The sequence below is a fragment of the Thermobia domestica genome, chromosome 18 (genome assembly GCF_964235325.1).
Source record: "Thermobia domestica chromosome 18, izTheDome1.hap1.1, whole genome shotgun sequence".
In the NCBI taxonomy this organism is placed as follows: Eukaryota; Metazoa; Arthropoda; class Insecta; order Zygentoma; family Lepismatidae; genus Thermobia; species Thermobia domestica.
The window spans coordinates 33,193,870-33,213,218 of record NC_137471.1 but is presented as its reverse complement, the minus strand read 5'-3'; the positions used below and the strand labels follow the sequence as shown (position 1 = coordinate 33,213,218).

Genomic DNA, 19,349 nt, shown 5'->3' with positions numbered 1-19,349 from the left:
ATATACAGCGGAAAATAGCTTGAATCTTCTGTTTAAAATTTTTTAATTGATTTGCTTATTTTTACAGACACTTTTACAATATGCCAGCACCGGGATGACCGCAGCGAAGCGGGGCGGGTTAACATAAATGACAGGCGATATAATGTTAAGATTTACTGCAATCTTCTATGGTTTTTATCATATCACTTGAAAGCGAAAAAGTAAAAATTATCTAAGTAACAAAGTTTATTGCGTTCCGGGGTGACCGCAGCGAAGCGGGGTGAACGCTGCTAGTCGAAGAATATATTTGACAAAACATCACAATAGAAACATACATATTTAACATGCTTATAAGTGGTGACATATACGAGGGTATTCTAAAAGTACTAAACTAAAAGTACTAAAAGTACTAAAAGAAAAGTAAACGCACATTTGCAATTTCTCTTTCCAGCGATTGGCAACACTGCTAGTAACCAGCGCTGAGAGTGTAGTTGGCAACACTTCGAGACACCATGTCGCTCGTATTTCTGCATTAGTTGTTGGAGTGTAGCAGACCGTTAAACATGGCAGCTCCATTGGCGATCTGCACCAAGGAGGAAATGAGAGCAGTGATTCGCTTTTTGTATGCGAAAGGTGTGAAACCTGCGGACATTATTCGTCAAATGCAAGCATAGTATGCTAACAGCTGTTTTCGCGAAGAAAGATCTACGTATGATATAGAGCGTTTCAAACAGGAAAGAACTTCTTTATGTGACAATGAAAGATCCGGCAGGCTATCGACTTCAACGACTCAGGAACTTAGGTACATCATCCCGAACCGGAAAATAAGTCTGCGAGCATGGTTTGGAAACACCCATCATCACCAGAAATTTAAACGTCAACCATCAGCTAGTTATTGATTCGGTGCAAAATTGGTTACAGATGCAGAAAACACTACAAAACTTTTTTTCTGACGGAATGAAAAAAATTGTGAAACACTGCGAAAAGTGCATTGAAGTCCAGGGAGATTACGTAGAAAAATAAGGTATGTTTCAGTTTTCCTTCATTAGAATAAGTGCAGCTTTTCTCAAATGTGCCTTTATATTTTGAATTCCCCTCGTATATATATTGATCCAAAAGTTGATCCATGACCAAGAGCAATCTTATCAGAATCTTATCAGTCACTTTGCTCCTCCAAATTATAAGCACGAGGCGTGTCAGAAAAGTAAAGACACAACGCATATACACGATACTGTAAATATGTAAGGAGTGATTTGGTACCACTCACAGTAACCTTGTTCTTTATTTTTTTGGCAGTGTTCACTTGGCAATGATGCGTCGAATCTTGTTCAAGTCACGTGTTAGAAATCAATGTGACAATACAGAATTCCGCCGAATGTGGAATGTGCACTGTGATACGACTGTTGCAAGCAAACGGTGAACGCTTATCGGACATTCATCGTCAAATTGTGTCTCTTTATGAGAACATTATGAATCGTCAAAATGTGACGAAGTGTGTCGTACCTTTGTTAGAGGTAGAATTGATACCACAACGAACAAAGACGCGCGAGGTTGTCTGTGATTTTCGTTGGCTTACTCAGAAATTGAAGAAGTGCGTTCGAATGGCTTGTGACAAAATGGAATAGCGGTGTCACATCTTGACTATGACTGTCTGCTGGACATCCACCTTTACCTGCAGGAATTATATCACAGCACACACTTAGCATTTCGTGGGATCCTGTAATCCCGCAGCCATTTGTAAGACGTGATTCAAACAAGACAGTGCACCACTGCCAAATGAATATTACTGGAAAGAGTAATGAACAAGGTTACTGTCACTGATATCAACTTATTCCTTATAAATTTACACCAGGGGTGCCCACAAGGGGGGGGCTATGACGCAAACTGCGTCATTGAAATATTGGGGGGGGGGTTAAAAACCTATATAAATATGTTTGAGAGGGTGTAAAAATAAATCGAAAAGATTTTTTTTCATGGAAAAACACCTACGGATAGGCAATTGAGGGGGGTGCGTCATGGACACGAGGGTGAGTGGGCACCACTGATTTACACTACGGTGTATATGCGTTGTATCTTTACTTTCTTGACACCTCTGGTATGTTTAACAACTCACTTAACCGTCGAATTTTCGCTGACAGCTATCAGCATTGTCAAGATTTAAGTAAATAAAAACATCTTGCTACTCCACAAAATACGCTTCTTAAATTTTTGTCCTTTTCTTTTTCTTATTCTTCAATGGTTACTGACGACAATGAAGGTGTTGATGTTATTCCAATATTTCAGGAGTACCAGGTCTCCATGCGACGCGACGCCCAGTGTGCCCGTGTTTGAAATACATTCTACGGGTCAACAAACTAAATCTATGAACCAAACCAAATCATTCGGCGTAACGGCCCGATTTGTGGGCCTGAGCCGTTCCACGCCATCTATTAGCGACTGGCAGAATTACGTCCAGCCCAGCAACGAACGCGTGATCAGCGTGCCGCGTCACCCCATCGCTAACCGGCGTATCGGGAACTTTTCACGGACTCCCCAGTTTGCCTCACGATGCTGGTGGAAATGGGGGGAAGCACCGGCCGGGAATCGAACCCGGAACCACGTGGACATGAATCCAACGCTCTAAGCAGTAAACTACGATGTCCCATACTAAATCTATGAACTTAACTATTAAATTACTTGCTATAATTAATTATCCATGCCTTATATGTTATTCTTAGTTGTTGTTAGCTATTTACAAGAATTATGTTTTTATTGTAACAAAAGACTAGATTCTTTTCATTGTTGCGACTGTATTATCGCACAGCACCAACACTGTTTTTATTTAATGATTTGGCAAAGGTTGGGGTGAAAGTTAAAATTCTTCAATGGAAATAAACAACACAATGAGTTCTCTGTTTTGAAATCTACAATATCAACACTTGATAGGAACAGTAACTGTTGTAAATTATCGAGTACGTTTTTCAAGAAAGCAGGTGCACCAAACTTGATTAAAATAGTGTAGTGTATTCTCGTTATACCAGTCAGTGATGCAAACGTCGAACGGATGATTAGCATAAAGAAATATTTTAATGATCAGATAACAGAATGTCAAGAAAAGCTGTGGTGGCCGAAATTTGTGATCAGATGGAAACGAGTTGTTAATTTTTCCTCAAATAAGACCCTTCTTCAGCAGCGAGAAGCTCCAGAAAATATGAATAATAAGGTAAGAGTAAACAACAAACTAATGTTTTGTCTTAGTTTTATTTAGTTTGGTACAGTATATGTTTAATTAGTAATAATGGTAGTTTCTTTGTTTATTTATTAAAGTTTAGCGTCCTTTTTCAGCGTCGAGGCTAATATGAGACGTGGACCTACAGTTTTAAGTGAAATTCGAACTATCGTAATGTGTTCATATTTAAATGCTCTCTCACCGGAAATCGAACCTGAGACCATGTGCACCAAAGGCGCGAGTGCAAGGCACTAGACCAGCGGAGAGGGATGGCAATGTTAACTTTAGTAATAGTAGTTATGTGTTAGCAAATTTTGTTCCAATGTACCTAGGTATACAAATACTCTGTCACGCGCTGGTGCCCGAGGTTGTCCTCAATTCAATCTGGCAACCTTACAACTTTTGTTCGAAATATCAATGTTCGAATTGAACTTTTGATTTTCTCGTTCGAACGAAAAAAAGTCTCCTATAAGTGTCTTTCTATTAATCTATGATCTATGATAGATTTTTTTTTTTTAATCAATTTCACTTTATCGATTCTATGATGACAACCATAGAGGATAACACTCAAACGTACTGGTGAACTTGCCGAACGATTCCAGATTTCCCAGGAAATAGTCAAACTTCAAAGTGTACAACTTGAGCAAGGGGGTGCCCCACACAATGTCGGCAGCCAATAAGGAACAACATATGATATCCTATTTGTCGTTGCTGTCTCGTCACCGCTTCACACTCATATTTGGTTGAGTGTTAACGATTGACGAAAAGTGGTTCCAACGTACCAGACATTGGTTATCATCACCTGAATCTGTGTCTCACACCTTAAGACCACCTCTGCACCCACACAAGATCATGCTCTGTGTCTGGTGGACTAGTTGCCAAGTGGTGCATTACGCATTCCTAACACAAGGCCACACCATCACTGCAGACCTGCTGTACTCGCAGCAGTTGCAACGCGTGCAACATGTATTACAGAAAGAGCCAGCGCTGGTTAATCGTAAGAATGTGTTGTACCTCCACGCCAATGCGAAACCACACGTAGCAAGGACGACCAGGGATATCATTCAGCGCCTTAGATGGGAGATACTATGCCACCCATCATAGTAACCAGATCTAGCGCCATTAGATTACCACCTGTTTCATTCTGTGCACAACCACCTCCGTGAGAAATCCGTCGACAATGAAGCAGATCTGTGTTCATGAGCTATGGAGCTGCAGGAACGTTGTTAGCAAAGAGTGCTGGATGATGATGGAGATTATTTCGAGAGCTAACGCAAAGTATCAGGTGTTATATGCCTGTGTTTCTGATGATCGCGAACGACAGAAACTTCTTTGGTTATCTTGTATTAACGTTATCTGATTAGTTTATATGTTATGTCACTACGAATATTACCGCTATACATACAATTTCATCTTAGCACATATTGCACTCCACATCTAGATCAATGCAACACAGCTTATTATAAAACTGCCATGTGCAACAGCCAGCCCCGAGGCCACTGAACCCTTTCATCCAGCCGCCTGACCTATTATAGAGAATTAATTTCTTACATAATTTCTTAAACTGAATTAAATTTATTTTTTCTGAATAACTGGTGTCCGCCTTGAAAATAGTCTTCGCGTTGGAATATCCAGTATATCACCGAACATTAAGGGGGTAGTTCACAACATGACGGGTAAAGTTTCCCAGTAAATTGGTAAATAAATACATTTTTCTACTTTTCTTTAGTGAGTAAATATTTTGGTTGCCGTGATAGTAGTTTTCCTGTTTCTGTGGTGTTACTGTACGATGAACGAATTTCACCATTGAATATGACTATTCAGTTCTTGTGAAAATGCTATACATTGTCATATACGGCTCTCGATTGTAGTAAGTCCTCTGTGATTGGCCCATTCCCTGTTCGAAGTTACACATGCCTGTTATAAGCCTTTATTATAAAGCCCTCAGTCTGAAAGCACATGGTAATATGCAAACTTCAAAGCATTAAAGAGTTACGGGTTGCATAAACATATAGGCAAAATTATTCAGATTTTCTTGATTCTTATAATAAACGTACGACGCCTGTCGGTTAGTGACGGTAATTCCCAATATTTTAGACTCAGGCTAATAGATGTCGCTAGCTGCGGTGCCTTCTACCTGACGCTAAGAAATGACCCTAGCGTGAAGGCAAATTGCAAACGAGACGAGGGATTGGGAAGAACAACTAGTAAGCTCAAAAAAGAATGACATGTGCACACGTTATGTGGATACAATCATTCGTTTGTGAAATTATAAATTCTAACTTTTCGAGAAATTCAAAATCTCCTATACCAACTAAAATACTAAAAAAAGTAAAAAAAAAAAAATCACTACAGAAGAGATGGCGTAATAGTCTATGGAAAACACGAAAGGAGGAGAGGAGGGTTAAAAACGACAGGGATATTTGCAGTGAGCCTACTACGTGAATCTTTAAAAAAATTCCAACCATTGGTATATTCACTGGGTCTTCCAATAGGATTCAGCTGCGGCCCATAAGCCAAAATCGACCCAGATGTGGCTATAACAACATGTCCCCGATTTTATCACGGTGGACGTACGGCCAGCTGAAGCCCCGAATCCAATCTCTTGATCCAACTTGGAAGCGAAGGTATCCCTGTGGCGACACCCTCATCATGCATTCCTGAAATGTGTTCTTGTGCAAGTAGTAGCAGCATTTACTTAAGAAGTGGGGCATTGGCGACTGCTCAACGCGTTTACGGGCCTGTATGACTGTCTGTAGCAGGCTTGAATAACCTGTAACTTGTGCACTAGACTATGGCCAATAAACCTATTTATAAAACACACCCATGTTCACACTTGCTTGACACCCTATTGACATATGTATCAAAACTTTTATCTTGACTAGGATGTGCACACAAGATTTATGTGTAAAGTCATACAGAAAAAGTAAGCAAAATCATATCCTTAAAATGTGCCTTCTTTTAACGAACACAAATATAGCTTCCAATATATAACAATTATCTAGAAAATTGTAACTCTTTACGTAAGGAGGACGGAAGTAGAATACAGTTGGGCCATCAACTCCAGCCTCAATCCGCCCAACGCAGTAGCGCCAAGCGGGGGTAGAAGTGGCAGTTATCCGGTATCCTTTCCTGAAGAGTACGTCAGCAAAAGATATCTACGGGGATATGTCGGGATTAATAACATTTATAAAGGAATCATTTCAACAGTAACACGCTACCACAAGCGTCGAACAACGTAGCACCGGAGAGTCTTAAAAATGCCATTCATCTGAAAAAGTCCTTCATAGGTGTGCTCAACACGTAGATACTTCTCAAACATTCCTCGAAGATGAATGAGCTAAATGTTCAATGTGATTTAAGCAATCAGAACACATTTATACGTTACATTAAAACATAAAAACTTACTTCATTAGCGACCAGAGTTTATCCACAAGTTCCACACGATCCAGAGAATGTCCACTAGCTCTATCAAATGGAGGAGTAATTACTAACATTCTGAGCAATTCATGACGAACCAATGGCTCGGGATCAGTCTCTATAATTCCTAAAAGAAACTCTATATCCTCCCATTGACCATCTACTCTTGTAAATTCCACAAGCGCTCTCAGGGCCTCAAGTCGCACATCTGAAAGAATACGATGTTTTAGTAAGTTTATCTGTGAAGACAAAGTGGGCTTCAATATTACAAGTAGTATTTGTGTCACGATTAGGAGAAACAACAGATACAATCTTCTACTTAATACAAAAGGAAATACACAATATATTCTATCTAGCAGAATAAAACACAGGGTGGCTCAAAAGTACAGTCCCCTACTGATCTGCTCACTGTATTTCATACTATTCCTTACTGTTATCAAACAAGAAGACCTAGCTTCTTTATTATTTGTTAATAATGTCTTTTTGCTTATACCTTACGCCCGAAACAGCCGAAGCAAATAAACTCATAAGCTATAATGTTACACTTGATCAATGCAAGGGTGTATACTTACTTTTGGGCAAACTTGTACATCAATTGCATAGGATTGGCAACGAATGACATACTTTTTAACGCCATAAAAATTTGTTTTCTCTTGAAAACTACGCATGATAAGTCACCCTTATGTACGTCACTCCGTTTAGCTTAATGCGATCTATCAAGCGGTATAGTTATCTGTTTAGACCAGGGGTTCTCAACTTTTTTCTTTCTTTTTCTTTTTCTTTTTTTTTTTCAACGGACGACACACCTCACTGAACATCAAGGACATCGCGACACACACATTTGATATTTTTATCATAAACAATAAAAACTAGCAAATCTGTACGTTCTGCGCAAGCGCAGGACACTATTGTTGTCTGAGTGATTGAATATGATAGAAAATTAAAAATATTTATGGCTAGCAAAATAGTTTTAGTAACACGTTAATAATATCTTTAATTAAGAATTTCTCGATAATTACTCGAATTTAAGATGTCCTCGAATCTAAGACGCACCCGGATTTCGCTGGGTTAAATTAAGGAAAAATAGTAATATCTTCCGTTTTTATTATTACTAAAGCGCTCTTTGATATTGGCCATTTTCGGTGATTTATATATATATATATATATATATATATATATATATATATATATATATATATATATATATATATATATATATATCCCTCTTTCCTCCCCATGTTACGGGGCACTGCATGATAAAAATTATCCCAGGCCCGAATGTCATGTATGTTGAAAACTTGATCGAGATCGGTTGGGTGGTTCAAGAGTTAAGTTTTATTTATTTTTATATATTAATCTCCCCTTCTCCTCCCCCACTCCTAGGTTCTACCAAAGTGAAAATATTTTTAAAAAATTTCAGGCTCGAACGTCATCTATGTTGAAAATTTGATCGAGATCGGTCGGGTGGTTCAAGAGTTATTAACTCACGAACATGGTCACTTTTATTTTTATATTTATTGATTTTTGTATATCTCCCCCTCCTCCCCATTCCCTACGTTATTCCGTCAAAGTGAAATGATAAAATCCATTCCAGGCACGAACGTCATCTATGTTGAAAATTTGATCGAGATTGATCGTTTGGTTCAAGAGTTATTATGTTTTATTTATTTTTTATAATTCCCCCTCCCCTAAATTCTACCGTGAATAGCTAGAAATACTCTTAGGCCAGAACTGCATCTACTTCAAAAATTTGATCGAGATCGGTCGGGTGGTTCAAGAGATTAAGAGTCACAAACATAGTCACTTTCCATTTGGATCTGAAGTTTTTTGTCAGAGAGACCGCTATTAATATATAGATATCTATTATAATAGTGAAACCAATTGATTTTTATAATGGCCCTATTTAGCACTGAGCATCATTGTTTCCACTAGAGATGTTAACTTGCACAGACTGTCTTGATTTTAACTTATTAATTTCTTCGTGATTTTTAACTTTTAAAATTTCACGACTACCTTAGGGGACGCGTGACACACCAGTATATCGCGACACATCGATTAAGAACCACTGGTCTAGACAATATCATAGTTAAACAAGAATTAAACTTTCATAGTTAATCATTATTTTGGGTACCCATATTGTGTGTTGTCACTTGGGTAGCTTGATTAGAACATATTTCAGTGTTAGTTCCATCTCAGTAGGTGGCATTTACTTTACAGCATCAATTTGTAACTTAAAAAAAGAGCATCCATTCATGATTCTCTCGAAAACTACACATGAGAATTTAAACTAACCCATATCATTTTGTTCCTTTTAATGAGAACAATCGATTGATTGGTATATATCCTATTTTTGGAAAATTCATTTTTTCGTCAGACGCTAATCATAGAATTTCAAAAGTTCACTATTGTTGTTATGTCTATAAATTATTGAAGTCTAAAGGGCGTATTTATTTGATTAATTTATTTACTCTGCTAAATTCCGTGAGGAATACTCCTTGGCGTATACCTTTTCTTTATTTTCAGTACCTTCATTGTTACTTGCCGACCACAACAATTATTTTTACATACAAATCCTACTCTTATTCTTACACGGGTGAACATCTCCTTGAGCCTTTTTCCATACATGGGACATTGAATGCTGACTGATACATACACTTTCTATAAAATGAACTGCCAACACTTATTAGAGGATGTACCGCTTTACACAAGGAGAGAAATGTGGTATCAACATGAAGGGTGCCCAGCTTTAAGTTCACAACGTACTACAGCATGTTTGAATAATATGTTTCCCAATCGGTGGATAGAACGAGGAGGATTTATCAAATGGCCAGCTCACTCTCCAGATTTGAAGCCGTCTGACTTCTTTCTCTGGGGCAAACTGAAGGACACTGTCTACCGCAATGTGCCAACAATACCACCAGACGATATGCAGTAACGCATTTCTGGAACCTGATGTCTGTACCGCAGCAGACAACCACCATTTTGAACGTACACCCTGACAGACCAGGTTCACGCTCGTCGCACATGTCGGTCTCTATGGCTCTTCGACATACTGTCATGCTCATTGTCATTAAATTCTGTACACTGTCAAGTAAATGGTGCTGACGATGTCCTCATGTTTCTTCTTCCCTCTCGAACTCCACACGTTCGTGTTTGTTATGACTTCTGAGCTCATACATACCCAATATTGGCGGTCACTTGTCTTTCTCTTTACAACCATTCCATGGTCATATTTCCGTTACAATGTGTAGTAGAAGCATGAAGCAAACGGCGCTGTACTTCTCCGCGTGTGCCCTTTTATGTTATTCATGCTTTTGTCACTCGTTTCATTACAAAAATTTAACTTCATTCATGATGCCCATTTGTCGATATTTTTCCTATCACATCATACATCTGTTTGACGAGCCCCATATGATATTGCTGTTCATCACAAAATGGTAATGTAATTATTAGATTCTAAAACACAAACAATACGTACAGATACGTGGAAATTATTTTTATACTTCATTATGCATCCTACTGTGTTAAATCAGAGTCCGTAAGTAGTATTTTTGATCAAAAATGAAAGACTGTCAAAAAACTACAAATAGCGCAGTGGATATATTAAAGATACAGATATATTAGATGTATTTAGTACGAATACAAACCTATGAATTGTCCATAAGCTGCGTAACAACGAAATAAAGATGGGTTACTAGGCAGGTGTCCGAATTTCTGCAATTTACGAATTGCTCTTAAACAAGACACAGTAACAGTGAATTTATAACACGGAAGAAGCTTTTCCAAATTTAAACATCTGGTAATTTCTTCCAGGATTAACTTGGTGTCAGATGACAACGAGTCCGCAGTTATTACAGCCCTGGAACATAAATTATTTACATATTATAAACATAAGGTAAACAATGAACTAATTGAGTGCACGAAAGCTAAAAATCAAAATTTTTCAACACTAGAAAAAGTGTTTTGATCTGAAAATTTCACAGCAGATTCTTATGTTTTTCAATATCAGATTAACTTAATTTTCAATTGTAGTTATATTTGCAACAATATATTTTCGCCCATACTTAGAACAATAAACCAAACAAAATAGATAATATCACATTGAAGATCACAAGGAAATGTCAAAATGGCAAATTCCTTTAATATCTCAAATATAATATGTAGAACTTATTTGGAAAAGGTATCACAGTTAAATTATAACAGAGTGATATTTCGTCAGTAAGTTTTTGTAACTTTGGACATAGGAAATAGAGTCAAAATAAGAGAAAACATTAACATTTCATTAATAAAATTGTAATGAAATGTTAATTATTTATATGTAGTCAAATGTTTCTTGTATATGGATGAATGGATTAGATTTTGGCGTCCCTTTTAGCAGCGAAGCTATATGAGACGTGAGCCTATAGCCAGGGGTGCCCACAAGGGGGGGCTATGACGCAAACTGCGTCATTGAAATATTTGGGGGGGGGTAAAAATCTATATAAATATGCTTGAGGGTGTGTAAAAATTAATCGAAAAGATTTTTTTTTTTCCATGGAAGAACACCTACGGATAGACAATTGAGGGGGGGTGCGTCATGTATATAAGGGGGGGTGGGCACCACTGCTATAGCCAAACGTGGGCTCCGAACTAGGCCTATATGATCTCCCGCCGAGAATCATATCCGCGTCTCCCGTGCAGAAGACGTTTACACTAATCATAGAGCCATGGGACCTCAAGTTTCTTGTATACTATAATATCTCGCACCAAGTTTTATTTACAAACAACCAATACATGCTTGTGTTTATAAACAATACCACGTACGTTTGTAAACTACTACAAAGACAAACGACAAGAAGACCAGTGCCACTATTAGTCACGTAATGTACGAGAAATACCAGAACCACTATTAGTAATGAAATGTACGATAAAAATCAGTGCCACTGCTACATTAAAGCAACTATAAAATAAAAATAATTATCATACCCTACGCAAGCCTTTTATATTGTCTGGAGTTCTAAAACCTTTTAAATTTATCCTACTTACTTTGCTTAAAACTTTTTTTTTTTTAAACCTTTCACCTACTTTACATGAAGCTCTGTGGTTTTTAACCTCGTTTTGCTTGCATAGAGCATTAAAATTCCTAAATCCACCCTACTTCATTTATTTAAAACTGTGGGAATTCTTCCCTACGCAACTTGAGCCTTAAAACACATACTTATCATAGTTACTAAAAAAGTTTGTACATTTTATAGTAAAATTGTATCTTATTGTTTTACAACAACAACAACAATAATAAATAAATAAATAAGTAAAATAATAGTAAAAAATCCCGTGCGTAATTGCTCTACCTTCTACCTGTTTTAGCAGAACTTTACAATAATTTTAATCGAAATTTACATAGGACTTTGCCACTAACTTATCACGATGGATATGATTTGGCAACTCTTTATCATCTAGGAAAGCAGTATTTCGAATATGACGCTGTAATTAGTTAGTTATAACAAGACTTCTGGTTTGTACGGAAAGAATTTGTGTGTATATACAGATTCATTCTTTAATGTCTTTATGAGTACATACTAACAGTGTCGAATTAGGAATTCACACTCAACATGATCTTCTATAGTAAACGACGAACGTCTCACTCTTTGTGCCATGCTGATCCTACTGCACTAACAGATGGCAGGCAATTTGCCAATTTAAAACCACTAACTCACTCACTCTATGGCCTATAAAACCCGGAGGTTCAATGCCGCGTTCAGAGAAGCTCTCCATTGATTCTGTCCTGAGCCAATTGGATCCAGTTTCTACTTTGTATTCCTATTTCTGCGAGATCCATCTTAATATTGTCCTCCCATTTGCGCCTAGGTCTTCCTAATGGTCGTTTTCCGATTGATCATCCAGTTAAGACTTGAAGAGCGTTCCTACTTTTTTCCGTTTTGGCTACATTACCTGCCCACCTGGGCCTCCTAGACTTGATGATTCTAACAATATTTGGCAAACCGTATATAAATTACGCAATACCTCGTTATGAAGTTTCCGCCATTCCCCATTCCCGTTCCTCTTCGGTCTGAATATTCATCTCAGGATCTTGTTCTCAAATACTTTCAGTTTATGTACTTCCCTCGGATTAAGCGACCATGTTTCGCAACCATACAGGGCAACAGGCATAATTATCGTTTTATATATTTCAAGTTTCAGATTTCTCGCAGAATTTGCGATGACAAAAGATTCTGAACTGAATAATAACACGAATTCTCTGCTTTTACTTGAATATTTAATTTCTTCGTAAATATGGTTTTACTGTTAATATTGATCCTAGACATTTGAAAATATCCACTTTATCGAACGTATTATTTGATATTTTAATGCATCCATAACTTGCAGTATTACGATCTCGACCAACTTCCATGTACTTAGTTTTCTCTGCATTTATTTCTAAAGCCAAGTCCCTATATGCGTTTAATAAGATCTCTGCAATTCTTTCTATTGTCCTCCTATCATCCCCTATTAAATTTACATCATCAGCATATGACACAACCTGGTGAAGACCATTTAACTCTGCTAGGCCCTGGTCGCTATCTTTGATTTTCCTTATAGCATACTCCAGGACGAAATGGAATAGTAATAGCGACAACGCATCTCCTTGTTCAGGCCATTCTCGACCTGAAAGCTCGGTGAGTAGAATTTAAAACTATTGGTCTTTATAATGAATATGATAAAGAAAATTACTAATGGGTTAGAATTCATTAAAATGTTGCTTGGTGAGGCTTTGTTAATGTTTTAGTTGACTGATCGTGCATGAATTACCATAAAAGTCTTACCCTTGTTGAACTACGGATATAACTGGTGTAACTGTGGCTCCTAACGCATCCACCAATGCAGCTCGATAGTAATTGTCTGAGTATCTGTTTTTACTATTATCATTATACTTAAATAAGTCCAACAGAAACTGAATAACTTCTGGCGGACAAATACCATGAGAATTTCTTAAACCGGCCATGGCGACAGGAATCGTCTAGAAGAGAATAAATAAATAAACAAGCTGTGAATGCTTCGCCTTATGAAACAAGAAAAATTCTAAAATATATGACGTCAAGATAAGACAATATTTTATATAGAAGGTTTTTTTTTTATTTTTACCAAAAAAAAAAAAAAAAAAAAAAACATGGCTCTACCTCAAATTCTAAACTCATCCTTTCTAAGTGTTCTGAAAAAGTGACAAGGGTATAAGTAATCGAAATTACGAGTAAATTAAATGAAAATAAAATATACGAGGTTAAATAAATTGTGGTTAGACAATAAAAAGAATCACACCCTAGAAATTTCAACTTCGGGATATGGAAAAAGTTAAAATTAGCGTTACCCATGAAGATATTAACGAAGACACCGGAGTCTAGTGGTTAGAGCGTTGGACTCGTGTCCGCGTGGTCCCGGGTTCGATTTCCGGTCGATGCCTCCCAATTTTCGGCGTTTATCCGGCGTCGTGAAGCAAACTGGGGAGTCACGTGAATAAAAGATGTGACCTCCACTAGGTCTAGAAAGCTCCTGATACGCCTGGTAGAGACAGCGCGACGCAGAGCGCTGACCACGTGTTCCTCGCTAGGCTGAACGTAGTTCACCAGTTTGTTAACAGATGGCGTTGGAGCGGTTCAAGCCCAGAGAAGACTGTAACGCGAAGTGGTTTAGTTCTGGTGAAGATGTTTACGGATTGACTCGATTAATGAATACAGCTTATAATAGTCATATTTTATTGTATATTTATCATTTTATTTTAGTAAAATTGACTCATTGGGACGATTTTCTGTGTATTGGGATATTTGTTATTCAGCGAATTCTATATGTTTCTATATTCGTGCAGACAATGGTGCGTTGTTCTCAATTATCACTGAGACCGTGGGAAACTTTTTGTTTAGACGATCTCACGTTATCTGCTACCAGGTGCAAGAATAACGTTAACTAATAGTGACGCACCAGTAGATGACGTGTGAATAAAATCTGCATATTCTGAGCCTTACAAGAGTATAAACCTTAGTGAAAAAACATTTAGATCGAGACTTACTGTAGCTTGGTAGGAGGCGCTAGCCAGCTTTCAGGTCACTGTGTAGCTCGCTATGGAATAGGAAAGCACGTAGAAACTTCGCACGCAATCTTTGCACAGAACGCGTTTTCTACAACGTATTATTAACTACAGCATATTAACGAGATCTCATTTGTGTACCAATACCTTGTAAGTACGCTTAACATTTAGTTTTAGGGGACGCGGTGGCTGAGTGATAGAGCGTTCACCTCCGGTGCTTGGGGTCTCTGGTTCGATCCCAGCTCGCGCCGTGTGGACTTTGTGGTGGACAAACACCGTGCTCGTGGGTTTTCTCGGGGTTCCCCCGTTTCCTCCCACTTTCTTCATTCCACTACTTCGCTCATCTCTCATCATCACCGTCTCCTTTAGCCTAACTGACATAACCGTGGGACGTAAAACTTAAAGATTTAATTTAATTTAATTTCATTTCATTTAGTTTTGTTGCATTAAATAGTTTGTAATTATTATAATTGTGCTTAAGTTTGATTTGACGCACAATATCCCCATGTAATTGTTCATATGTACGTGAATTTCCTGAGTGTCTGAAGTTTGAAACTCTAATTTATTCTTTGTATCTATATTTTTAGTTTAGCGCCCCAATACGAAAAAAACTTTGTCGTTTGTAAAATAGCCCAGCCTGTATTCAGAATATCTTCATCCTAGAAAAAATACATAGAAAATAGGTGAGATTTAGGGTTAGTGTACTAACTATTATAATATATAAGGACTTTGTATACATATTTTTCACACCATTGTTTGTTACAACTTAAATATTTGAAGGTCAGAGTAGATACCTTTAAGTCTTAGCCCCGAAGAAGTACCTGTGGGAAGTAGTGAATATATCGGCTAAAAATATATAAAAAAAGAACACTATTCAGGTTACCTGTTGTTATATTACTATAATGTGTTCCATACGCTTAACAACTAATTACATATGAACAATCTGACTGATACAAATTATATAACGAAATTAACACATAACATTTTAAATGTTACTTCTGATTATCTCTTTCTCTTTTTTCCTCCAGTTCTTGCACTTCTTTAATGTCAATGTTTAATTACACGAAATATGCTTGTTTCTTTACGAAACTGATACACACGTAAAGAAATTTGACTTGTACTTAATTTTCATTCACAGTTCTTGTACTTCGTTTTCAACGTCTAATTCCATGGATTTTGCCCTCTATATCTCTCAGCACAACAGCCCTGCACGGACCTGGGCCTTCCTAGCAATGGTATCACTTTAAAGTTTGATATCTATCTATATATCTATATATATAGACCGGTTTGGCCTCAGGATTATCTCTAGAACTCATTTTCCGAAGATAAGCCAACTCCGGAACATACACCATCAGTGAAAAACTACTACATACATCGGGATTGAACACAGACAGCTAGATTGGTATTCGGACACTCTACTGACTGAAGTACAGGTCAGCTCTTCTCAATTTATCTAGTAATTTAATTTTTTTCCTTTTAATGTGCATTTTCTACCTAGTAGCAGTTCGCTGTAGCAGTTTCTTTATTCATACGCTACATGCTTCCCTGACTTTCCTGGAACAAATGTCTTTTCCCTGTCTTTCCAGGTCTGGCGAAATCCTGTAATCACAGCGAGGTTGAGGCTAGTTTAGATTTGCTCTCGCTCAAGCTCGGGTTCGATATTCAAAATGAAACTCACAATAGCCCGATCTCGCCCGAATTATCGTTGTTGGACTCGTACTCATTACGGGTTCGGGTTTGCTATCTTCAATGAGCTCGAATTCCTTTGAACTCGGGCTCTGGCTCACTATTCACAGGGTCCCTAACTTAGGACCCTTGTTCACGTCTGTCTCGCTAACGTACTGTACAAGGGAGGATCTGTACTAATGTTACAAGGGCGATGTATCTGGAGTTTTGTCTGTTATAGAGGAATATGGAAAAAAAATGAAATCTTTGAGTTTTACGTCCCACGGTTATGCCGGCAAGGCTAAAGGAGGCGGTGATGATGAGAAATAAATGAAATGGTGGAATGAAAAAAGTAAGAGGAAACGGAAGAACCCCGAGGAAACCCACGGACACAGTGTTTGTCCACCACAAAGTTCACTTGGCGGGGGCTAGGATCGAACCCGGGACCCCAAGCACCAGAGGTGAACGCTCCACCACTGAGCCACCGCGGCCCCTAGAGGAATATGGAGTGTGCGGTAATTTTAATACATGGGAGTTGGAAACTGTGCAGAGTTTCAGCCTCCCACCACATACGGCGCTAGTTGTAGGTAAACACAAATGACGTTTGGAAAGCCGGTATCGCGAAGAAATCTGTTATTCGATTTCTGTGGGCGAAACATGTAACCGCGGCTGAAATTTACCGGCAGCTGGTTAACAAAGAGACTGTAATGTCTCATTATCATGTTGCAGAATGGCATCGAATGTTTGCGGCTGGTGTAGAAAACGTCAACTGACGAGGAGCACAGTGGCCAACCCAGCACGACATCAACAGATTTGAACACAGTTGGGACATCATCGACCACCCTCTCTACAGCCCTGACCTCGCTCCAAGAGACTTCCACCTGTTCCCGCACTTGAAGGAGCACCTAGGAGGCCGTCACTTCGCTTCTGGCGAGATGAATCACTTCGTAACAACGTGGCTGAACACGCAAGAGCAGGATTTTTACTAGGACGGAATCTTCAAACTCATCGCACGATGTGACAAGTGCCTTAACAGATATGGAGACTATGTCTAAAAATAACCTAATGTATGTACTATCTGTTGGCTGTATTGGTTGTATCAAACAATACATACACGTTTCACTGCAGGCTTTGTAATCTTACTTTCTGATCACCCCTCGTACAACTCATAGTCATTTATTGAGTTCCAGGTTGACTGAACACGTCTATACCCACACAACCGGACGCTTCTAGATTCTTTCTAGAACTTCTTCTTTTCTCGTCTCTTTCTTAAATGTTGAAAGAAGAGCCATTCGTGTTGTAAGCTACGTACATGGTATATCAGATGGACCCAATGTCAGAGATCTATATCCCTTCAATCACGAGTCGACTGTGATTGACATGCATTTTCACTTGACAGAGCACATCAAAGAGTTTCTAGTGACTTATGATAGACGTCTCTCCGAAAGTAACAATAGCCAAATAGCCAAACGCAACAATTCCCGCTAAATTTCCATTGAACTGAAATCTGTACGGTTTTGTTGAGTAAAAAAGAAAAGAGTTCTCGTGTAAAATCGTGACTCCGCAAGAGAAAGCTTTCTCTGCTCTGGAATTCAACAGGACTGACAGAGCACTGCGGGGCAGCGTGCATTTAGATGATTTTTGGGCTTAATCCGCCCACAGTATTCGTCGCTATCTCTAACAACTCCTGTAAATAGGATGTTTATGTAGGTCGCCAGACAGCATATCGTATAGCGTTATGTGAAAGACTGGTTTTGTGCTTCCATTACCAACTGATATGGGTGACCTCAGAAACAGAATCATAGCGGCAGTGAATTTTGTGGTAGAAAGTACCATGCAGAGAGTTTGGGAAGAATTCAAGGTATCGCTTCGATGGTGTTTCTGCGGCAAGTGGAGGAGATATAAAACACATACCATAGTCAGTAAAGCTTGAAGACTCTAAATTATTTGCAATTTGTTGTGTAATTATAACATATTTCATTTTTATCATATGCAATTTTGAAATTAAGTCCATTTTTTATACATCCTGTACAGTACTTCTATTTAATGTTATTATACACACAAAATCAGAATAATTATATATTTATCTACTATTTTAACTTTTAAAATGGCTAAGTAACGTCTTCAAAAATGATTTTTAAAAAAAAAGTGTAGTTGTTCAGGAAGTATTGAATAATGCAGTGGTTACCGCATCGGCACGGTAAGCTGGAGATCAAGATTAGATTGGCGGTCCAATCATGCATTTTCCCATACTTTGTATACCTTTCAACATTAATTCTTTAACCAATAAAATATTTTGAAAAGCAAATGTTTACAAGAAGATGTACACAAGAAACATAAATATAACTTTGTATGTATGCATGTAGACGTATACATATAAATCTCACCTTTTGTAAGAAATAATGCTGAAGGTTTGAGAAATTGTTTTGTCTAATTATGCGGGGGCTTGCAAAAGACCCGAACAATTTTCGGAAAATAGCCAACATTGCTGGAGGACCTGCCCATGTAGATACCATGGCATTCGCAACCTGAAACAAAGTTGAATAAGATCAGATAAAAGAACTATTTCCATTATATATATATATATATCAAAGATATTTAATTAATTTTAAAACAATGTAAAAAAATATATAGAATTTACAATCAAAGATATTTAATTTTAAAACAATATAAAAAAATATAGAGAATTTACAATATCTGACTATCAAAAGAATATTCATATCCAAATAAACGTCTGTATGAACTCAATAAATGTCAGCTTACTTATCTTATTAATTTTTTCTATAACTAATAATAGTATTATCTATATGTAAATAATTGAAATTGACATTGCATATCGCTTTTCCAGGAGAAAATGGTTGAAACGTTTTAAATTAAAATTTTGAAGATAGTTAACACTTTGGTAAAGCCATATCTTAAATGGGGACAGGGATAAAGATGATGTAAATTGTATATCAAAAACAGAATATCTCATGAGCTTCACAAATTAGGAAGACGAAACTCAGCATATAAACTACT

General features: G+C 37.7%; 1 protein-coding gene across 5 annotated transcripts in view; it reads right to left on the bottom strand.

Annotated features, from left to right (window-relative positions):
* The window catches only part of Taf2 (TATA-box binding protein associated factor 2), an 80,615-nt gene that overhangs the window by 17,477 nt on the left and 43,789 nt on the right, over positions 1 to 19,349 (bottom strand). For all 5 annotated transcript variants that reach the window (XM_081745839.1, XM_081745841.1, XM_081745838.1 and 2 more), the window contains exons 13-16: positions 18,719 to 18,859; positions 13,411 to 13,604; positions 10,255 to 10,466; positions 6,596 to 6,815 (exon numbers count right to left, since the gene is read on the bottom strand). In XM_081745839.1, coding sequence (XP_081601965.1) covers positions 6,596 to 6,815; positions 10,255 to 10,466; positions 13,411 to 13,604; positions 18,719 to 18,859 — 767 coding nt within the window. The remainder of the gene's footprint in view (positions 1 to 6,595; positions 6,816 to 10,254; positions 10,467 to 13,410; positions 13,605 to 18,718; positions 18,860 to 19,349) is intronic.